Source organism: Mastomys coucha, unplaced genomic scaffold, assembly GCF_008632895.1.
Source record: "Mastomys coucha isolate ucsf_1 unplaced genomic scaffold, UCSF_Mcou_1 pScaffold22, whole genome shotgun sequence".
Taxonomy (NCBI): Eukaryota; Metazoa; Chordata; class Mammalia; order Rodentia; family Muridae; genus Mastomys; species Mastomys coucha.
The window spans coordinates 25,278,311-25,287,348 of NW_022196905.1; the positions used below are offsets into that span (position 1 = coordinate 25,278,311).

Below are 9,038 nucleotides of genomic sequence, written 5' to 3' on the forward strand. Positions count from 1 at the left end.
GGGAGAAGTTTCCTTATGGGGTTTCCTGTGTCGGACCATTCTTTAGGGAGAAGTTTCCTTCCATAAGCAGCAGTGCATCCCCCATGCGGGTCAGGCTTTGTAAGCTTTACCGGAACACTTTGTGAAGTAGCTGTCTCCATTCTTAACGTGCTTCCTGCCAAGGCTGTGTGACTCAGGGCAGAGTGTGTGCTAGCATGACTCTATCCCTAGCCCCATAAAAAAATAAGTTCAAAATGTTTACTAGTAATGAATGAAAAACCTGGAAAAGGACAGAGCAGTAGAGAAGAGAAGGAAGCAAGGGGAAAAAGGTGGAATTTCTGCCATTGATTCATACCTTCATTCACCTTCATTCATTCAAACTATACTGTTCCTGAATGCACTGGGGCTTCAGAAAGCCAGCCAAGAGTCCAGCTCTGAGTTAACGGTGTATCCCATTATTCATTCCGCAGAAAGCTCCTGGAAGGCGAAGAGTGTCGGATTGGCTTTGGTCCGAGTCCTTTCTCTCTTACTGAGGGACTCCCAAAAATTCCCTCCACATCCACTCACATAAAAGTCAAAAGCGAAGAGAAAATAAAAGTAGTAGAAAAATCTGAAAAGGAAACTGTAATTGTAGAGGAACAAACAGAAGAGATCCAGGTGACAGAAGAAGTAACAGAAGAGGAGGACAAAGAGGCCCAAGGCGAGGAAGGAAAAGAGGCAGAAGAGGGAGAAGAAGAAGAAGAAGCAGCAGCTCCCCCTGCAGAAGAGGCTGCATCTCCAGAAAAAGAGACCAAGTCTCCTGTGAAAGAAGAGGCCGAGTCACCAGCTGAGGCCAAATCTCCAACTGAGGCCAAATCTCCAGGTGAGGCCAAGTCACCAGCTGAGGCCAAGTCACCAGCTGAGGCCAAGTCTCCAGCTGAGGCAAAGTCACCAGTTGAGCCCAAATCCCCAGCTGAGGCCAAATCTCCAGGTGAGGCCAAATCTCCAGCTGCAGTGAAGTCCCCAGCTGAGGCCAAATCTCCAGCTGAGGCCAAATCTCCAGCTGAAGCCAAGTCACCAGCTGAGGCCAAGTCACCAGCTGCAGTGAAGTCCCCAGCTGAGGCCAAGTCACCAGCTGAGGCCAAGTCCCCAGCTGAGGCCAAATCTCCAGCTGAGGCCAAGTCACCAGCTGCAGTGAAGTCCCCAGCTGAGGCCAAGTCACCAGCTGAGGCCAAGTCACCAGCTGCAGTGAAGTCCCCAACTGAGGCCAAATCTCCAGCTGAGGCCAAGTCACCAGCTGAGGCCAAGTCACCAGCTGCCGTGAAGTCCCCAGCTGAGGCCAAGTCACCAGCTGCAGTGAAGTCCCCAGCTGAGGCCAAATCTCCAGCTGAGGCCAAGTCACCAGCTGAGGTCAAATCTCCAGCTGCAGTGAAGTCCCCAGCTGAGGCCAAGTCACCAGCTGAGGCCAAGTCACCAGCTGAGGCCAAGTCACCAGCTGAGGCCAAGTCACCAGCTGAGGCCAAGTCACCAGTTGAGGTAAAATCTCCAGAGAAGGCCAAGAGCCCCATGAAGGAAGGAGCAAAATCCCCAGCTGAGGCCAAGTCTCCTGAGAAGGCCAAGTCCCCTGTGAAGGAAGAGATCAAGCCTCCAGCTGAGGTGAAATCCCCTGAGAAGGCCAAGAGCCCCATGAAGGAGGAAGCAAAGTCTCCTGAGAAGGCCAAGACTCTAGATGTGAAGTCTCCAGAAGCTAAGACTCCAGTAAAGGAGGAAGCAAAACACCCTGCAGACATCAGACCCCCTGAGCAGGTCAAAAGTCCTGCCAAGGAGGAGGCCAAGTCCCCTGAGAAGGAAGAGGCCAAGACTGCTGAAAAGGTGGCTCCCAAGAAGGAAGAGGTGAAGTCCCCTGTGAAGGAGGAGGTAAAAGCCAAAGAATCCCCAAAGAAGGCAGAGGAAGAGAAGACACCAGCTACACCAAAAACAGAGGCGAAAGAGAGTAAGAAAGACGAAGCTCCCAAGGAGGCCCCAAAGCCCCAGGTGGAGGAGAAGAAGGAGACTCCCACAGAAAAGCCCAAGGACTCTGCGGCGGAAGCCAAGAAAGAAGAGGCTGGAGAAAAGAAGAAAGCAGTGGCCCTAGAGGATGAGACTCCTGCCAAGACAGGTGTGAAGGAAGAAGCTAAACCCAAAGAGAAGACAGAGACAACTAAGATGGAGGCAGAAGACACCAAGGCCAAAGAACCTAGCAAACCCGCAGAGAAGGAAAAGCCAAAGAAAGAGGAGATGCCAGCGGCACCAGAGAAGAAAGACACCAAGGAGGAGAAGAGCACAGAGTCCAAGAAGCCCGAGGAGAAACCCAAAGTGGAGGCCAAGGCCAAGGAGGATGACAAGGGCCTTTCCAAAGAGCCTAGCAAACCCAAGACGGAAAAGGCTGAGAAATCCTCTAGCACAGACCAAAAAGATAGCCAGCCCCCAGAGAAGACCACGGAGGACAAGGCCGCCAAAGGAGAGAAGTAAGAGAGGACAAGAGGAACAGAACACCCAGAATAGCCAAAGAAACTCAGGGCGGTCCCAGTACTCAAGGGTCGGCAGAATAAATTTTATTTCTCCCTTTCCCTCTGTAAGAAGAAACACCGCTTCGATGGTGGTCCTGCCCTCACCAAACAGGAATCTCTATTAGGATTAAGTTAGCAAGGGAGGATAACCCTGAGCCCTACCCCCCAATGCCGAAAGCCCTCCCCAGGTGATGGACAGTTACGACAGCTTATTGTAGCCGAATGTGATGTATGCTGAACGCTACGCGTAAAACACGTGACTAAAAACTGCCCCCTCCTTTCCGAGTAAGTGCATTAATCTCCTGTATGTCCAACCGACAGATGACCGCAATAATGAATGAGCCGTTAGAAATGCATTATGCTTGAAATGTTGTAACCTATTCCTGAATGCCTTCTTGTTTTCCAAAGGAGTGGTCAGGCCCTTGCCCAGTACACGCTCCTGGAAGAGCTGCAGCAGGTCAGGCAGGGCGCTGGCCACTGAACCATGCCAGGGTGTACTCTCCACTGAAGTCCACTTTCAATTGCTTCCATGCAATAAAACCAAGTGCTTCTGAAATAAAATTGTGGCTGTTCTTATTTGTTCTCTTCCTCTGGGAAGGCTAGAAGCAGGAACAGGAAGTCTGTGCTGGTGGCCTAGGGCATCATTCCTCAGTATGCTGTATGGATCTTCTTTATCAGCATCACCCGGGAGCCTTCTAAACCCACAGATGGGGCTGGAGAGATGGCTCAGTGGTTAAGAGCACTGGCTGCTCTTCCAGAGGTCCTGAGTTCAATTCCCAGCAAACACGTGGTGGCTCACAACCACCTATAAGGGAATCTGATGTCCTCTTCTGGCCGGTAGATATATGTGCAGCAGAACACTCATACATTAAATAAATAAAATTAAGAAAGGAAAAAAAAACCCCACAGACACCTGATTGCACACCGTTGACATTACAATCTTGATGCTGAGATCCTGGGGACAGTGAGCCCTGGGAGGATGTCGAATGGTCCATGAACTCCTCATGTTAGATGAGAAGTATCTATGCATATGGGGGCACATGTAGATAATTCATCTGTTGTGAAGACAGTGACAACTTCACAACAGTCACCTAACTTACATTTAATGTGCTTTTCTGGGCATAAGTTCTTTTTTTCTTCAGTATGCACCCCACTGCCACCCCTCTTTGTGTTTTTGAGAGCGTGTCTTGCTTAAATACACAGGGTGGCTTTGAACTCATAGTCCTGTCTCTGCCACCTAAGTATCTGGAGTTACATGCATGCACCACTATGCCTATCTCTGGAGGTAGTTTTGAAAGCTATATGGTCCTCTAACAGGTTTCCATGGCACCCTGACTGTTAAGGCCTTGTATGGTGGGACTGCCACGGCCCGTTATTCTGTGTGCTCAACACTTCTCCCAGGAATTGCCTCTCTGCTCCCCCCACCCCCATGGATGGCTCTCAGCTATCCTGTCTAATATTCCTACTTCTGGTCAGTCAGAGGATTGGCCCCAGAATGGCCACTTGAGCCAAGGATGCTCTTTTCGGGATTTTAAACTTGGGACCAGAGTGGCTGGTAGGGAGATTTGAGTCAGGAGCCGTGGGCAGCTATGTTTCCAGACCCATAGTTAGACAGTCTGAGACACAGTGAGATGAACAGGAACAAGATACCTAGAGAGCTATGGTGGACTTCCTGATGATCCGACACACCGCTTTTGGCCATTCCTTAAAGTGATACATCCCCTTCTTTACCAAACTCTTTAAGTTACAACCAGGAGAGTTCTGGATAATGCAGTGACTGAAAGGCGAGTTTTGGCTGAGCAGTGGTGGTGTATACCTTTAATCCCAGAACTCAGAAGGCAGAGGCATGTGAATCTCTGAGTTTGAGGCCAGCCTGGTCTATAGAGAAGTTCCAGGACAGTCAGGGCTATACAGAGAGCCTATCTCAAAAAAAAAATTGTATGATAGTGACAATGACAGAATGGTGACACCTCAGGGAGTGAGCAAATGCTCCTCTCTCTGTACCTCAAAATTCTGTTCATGGTTAACACTTCAGATAGGCACCCCATCTCCATCTGTCACAAAGACTGAATTATTCAAGGAATGCCAAGACAGGTTAGAGTGGTCACCTTTAAGTAAAGATTTGTGTGTTTGACACAGTCTCGTGTCAAACACAAACACGAGATTACCTCTAACTTGATTTGTTCCTAGATGACATTGAACTCCAGTTCTTCCTGCTCGCCCTGCTTCCAACTCCTGAGGGCTGGACTATAGGCTTGCACCTCGGCCCCTGGAAAATAATCACTTAAGTCATCAATGTGGTCCATGACTGAAAACCTGAGCTGTCTGTCCTGGGGAGATCAGACGTCCATACGCCCTAGCACATAGCCACATCTGAACATACAGTGAGGATCTGGAAGGCAAAACAAAACAAAACAAAACAAACAAAAAAAACAAAAAACCCTAGTCTTTACTTATTATAGGCATGAACCACACCTGGCTCTTCCCACCTGTCATGCCTAGAAATGTTACAGTCATCTGAATACTCCAAATGTCTTATAATGATGGCAACAGCATGTTAAGAGATAGCCATGTTATATAAATGTAGTATGCAATCTGTAGTCTACGTGGGCATCTTTCTTTTGAGACAGGGCCTTGTGTAGTCCAGGCTAGCTTCTAACGTTGTATCATTGTAGAGAATGCCACAGCTTCTGTCTTTTCTTCCTTAACTTCCCAAGGGCTGGGGTTACAGGTGTGTGCCGCCAACCCTGGCTTATGTAGTCCCAAGGATCAGACCCAGGGCCTGTGCTCTCGACCAACCAAGCTCTCTCCTTAGTTCTATTTTTCAGGGTGGGTAAAGGATGAGGAAGCAGCAGAGTGGGAGCCCAAAGCTGATTGGCTGGTTTAGAGATTAAATGAATTAATTAGTGATTAACTCCGAGTCACTAATAATGCATCCATGTTGTACTAAAGAAGGAAATAAAAGCACTTCCTCTTAGAGCCATTTAACCAGAAACAAGTCCAGATTAACCAAGAGCAGGTTTAAGTGGCCTCAATAGTGTATTATTAATTTGTGAGGTTCAGTCTCTTAGAATATAAGGGATATTTTCAGAAGATTGTGGTAAGGGAAAGAGCTAGGATTTGACTGTAGAAGAAAAAAAAATGCTAGAGTTAATAAAATTCATTTTCAACAAAGCTTTAGAGTACAGATCAACACAGAATAAACACATATGTAAGCTGGTGTGTGACATACACCTGTAATCCCAGCACTCAAGAGGTGGAGCTCAGAGTATTAGAAGGTCAAGGTCATCCTAGCACTACAAACAAGCAGGATGGGTTGGAGAGATGGCTCAGTGGTTAGGAGTACTTGTTGCTCTTACAGAGAGCTCAGGTTTAATTCCCAGCACCCACATGGGGACTTTTAACTGTCTCTATTTATATAGCTACAGTCCCAGGTAATCTGATGCCCTCTTCTGGCCTCCGAGGCACTAGCCAGACATGTGCACAGACATACATGCAGATAGAACATTCACACACAAAATAAAATGAGTAAATAATTAAAAATAAAAGTCAGAGACAGCTGGGCAGTGGTAGTGCATGCCTTTAATCCTAGCACTTAGGAGGCAGAGGCAGGCAGATTTCTGAGTTCGAGGCCAGTCTGGTCTACAGAGTGAGTTCCAGGACAGCCAGGGCTACACAGAGAAACTCTGTCTCGAAAAAAACAACAAACAAACAGACAGACAGACAAAAAAGTCAGAAACAGGCATCCTAGAAAAAGTGAGAGCCTGTCTGAAAAAAATTAGAAGAATAATTGAGTCTATTTTGTCTGTTTACTACTAGTAATGAACATGGCACATTGAACACACAGGACATTAGCAATAAACAATCTGGACAGACATATAGTTTTGCTTCTTTTTTGTTTTTTTAGAGAGAGTCTCACCAGTAACCCAAGCTGGCCTGGAACTTGCTATGAAAACCGGGTTGGCCTTGATCTCAAAGAGATCTAATGCCTCGACCTCCTGAGTGCTGAGGTTAAGGGGGTATGCCATCACATCTGGCTGAATAGAGAAGCTAAAAAAATAATTTATAATAGCATTAAAAGATCCACTTGCAAAGGCAGGCAGATCAATGTGTCTGGTCTACACAGTGAATGTCATTCTCAAAAAAGAAAATCCATATAAATTGAAGGACACCTTGTATTTGTGGGTTGCAATACTTAACCTTGTTAAGTTTCCTCGCACTACATTTACAAAAATGACTTCTGCTTCCTGGCTTCCATTCCCCAAGTGCTGGGATTTCAGTGTGCACCACTGCACCCTGCTCTTCGTTCTGTTTAGATGGCAATACTGCCAAAGGCAGTTTACCAAGTCACTATAATCCCTTTCAAAATTCTCATGCCCAGGCCAGTGAGATGGCTTAGTGGGTGAAGGCACTCACAGCCAAGCCTGGTGACTCAAGTGACCCAGTCCACACAAAGATACGAATCTCTAAAGGGGGTTGACCCCAAGTTCCTGAGGAACATGCACTTTGCCAAGAAGCACAACAAGAAAGGCCTGAAGAAGATGCAAGCCAACAATGCAAAGGCAGTGAGTGCATACAAAGAGGCCATCAAGGCCCTGGTGAAGCCTCAGGCCATCAAGCCCAAGATGCCAAAGGGCCCCAGCCACAAACTCAGCCACCTGGCGTTCATCGATCACCCCACGCTTGGAAAGCGGATTCGAAACTATGTGGCCAAGGGGCGTAGGCTCTGCCCAAGGTTCAAACCAAGGCAGAGGCCACAGCTCCAGCTAAGGCCGAGGCTGCAGCTCCAGCCCAGGCTCCCAAAGTTGCCCAGTCCCCTATGAAGGCCCCATAGACAAGGCTCCTGCCAGTGTGAAGACAGATGGACTGCTGTGACACACATACCCACACACTGTTTGCAGATGACCAGTGTCCTGTGCGGTTTTTACAAATAAACTCGAGGCAAGATCTGTTAAAAAAAAGAAAGGGGGGGATGTGGAGCAGGCAATCAGGATGTAAAGTGAATAAATAAATTAATTAATGAAAAACATTTTTTAAAAAATTTATTGGGCAGTGGTGGTGCACACCTTTAATCCCAGCACTTGGGAGGCAGAGGCAGGCGGATTTCAGAGTTCGAGGCCAGTCTGGTCTATAGAATGAGTTCCAGGACAGCCAGAGCTACACAGAGAAACCCTGTCTCGAAAAAACAAAACAAAACAAAACAAAAAAATTTTTATTTATTTTTATAAATGACTATACTGTAGCTGTCTTCAGACACACCAGAAGAGGGCGTCAGATTTCATTACTGGTGGTTGTGAGCCACCATGTGGTTGCTGGGATTTGAACTCATGACCTTCAGAAGAACAGTCAGTGCTCTTACCCACTGAACCATCTCACCAACCTGAAAAACATTTTTTAAATTAAAAAAAGTTGTTCTCCTACTTACACACATACAAACACACACACACAAATTCAACAATAGTAATTAAAATTTTATTGCTGGGGCTGGAGAGATGGCTCAGTGGTTAAGAGCACTGACTGTTCTTCCAGAGGTCCTGAGTTCAATTCCCAGTAACCACATGGTGGCTCACAACCATCTGTAATGAGATCTGATGCCCTCTTCTAGTGTGTCTGAAGACAGCAACAGTGTATTCATATTATAAAATTTCATTGCTAAACATTTTTACTTTTTCATAAGTGGGGGAACTGATTCGCAAACTGACATAAGACTGCATAGAATCCCAAATTACCAAATAATGGAAAAGAACAAAGCTGGACCACTCATAGTTCTCAGTCTTCTGAAAACATGCCACACAGTCACAATAACAAAAACATACAGACGGACACACCAATGGAGCCCAAAGTCCAGAGAGAAACCCTTAACACTGCTACTCAATTCATTTGTCTGCTTTAACTTTGTCAGGGTCTTACTATGATCCCTGGCTTTCTTAGTACTTGTTAACATAGCCCAGGCTGACCCTGAACTCTCAGCAATCCTCCTGCTTCCGCCCCTTGAGTCTAGAATTACAAGCATGCACCACCATACCAGGGAGATCGACTGAGTTTTGGCAAGACTGCCAAGATGATTCTCTTCTGTAGGGAAGAGAATAGTATATTATGTAATATTATGGTATATTATAGTATATTTTCTCTGGTTTCTGGGACAATTGGATATTCATATATAGAAAAAGAAGTTGGATCCCTACCTCACATCATATAAAAATTCTTATTGGGTCAGACACAAATATATGAACTAAATTCATAAAACCTCTTAGGTGTGGCCTTTAATATTTTTTTAATTAATTAATTAATTTCAAGTATGTGGTTACACTGTTGCTGTCTGCAGACATACCAGAAGAGGGCATCGGATCCCCATTACAGATGGTTGTGAGCCACCATGTGGTTGCTGGGAATTGAACTCAGGACCTGTGGAAGAGAAGTCAGTGCTCTTACCCACTGAGCCATTTTAACTGGGTGGACCAGTTCCAAGCCATCCAGCCCTTCAATATTTTTTTTTTTTAAATATACTTTGTCCTCTTGATTGTCTGCTTT

At 46.2% G+C, this 9,038-nt stretch overlaps 1 protein-coding gene across 2 annotated transcripts in view; it reads left to right on the forward strand.

The window, feature by feature from the left end:
* The window catches only part of Nefh (neurofilament heavy), an 11,521-nt gene extending 8,453 nt beyond the window's left edge, over positions 1–3,068 (forward strand). For both annotated transcript variants that reach the window (XM_031339925.1, XM_031339926.1), the window contains one exon: positions 450–3,068. In XM_031339925.1, coding sequence (XP_031195785.1) covers positions 450–2,469 — 2,020 coding nt within the window. In that variant the 3' untranslated portion in view covers positions 2,470–3,068. The remainder of the gene's footprint in view (positions 1–449) is intronic.
* The last annotated feature ends 5,970 nt before the right edge of the window (positions 3,069–9,038 follow it).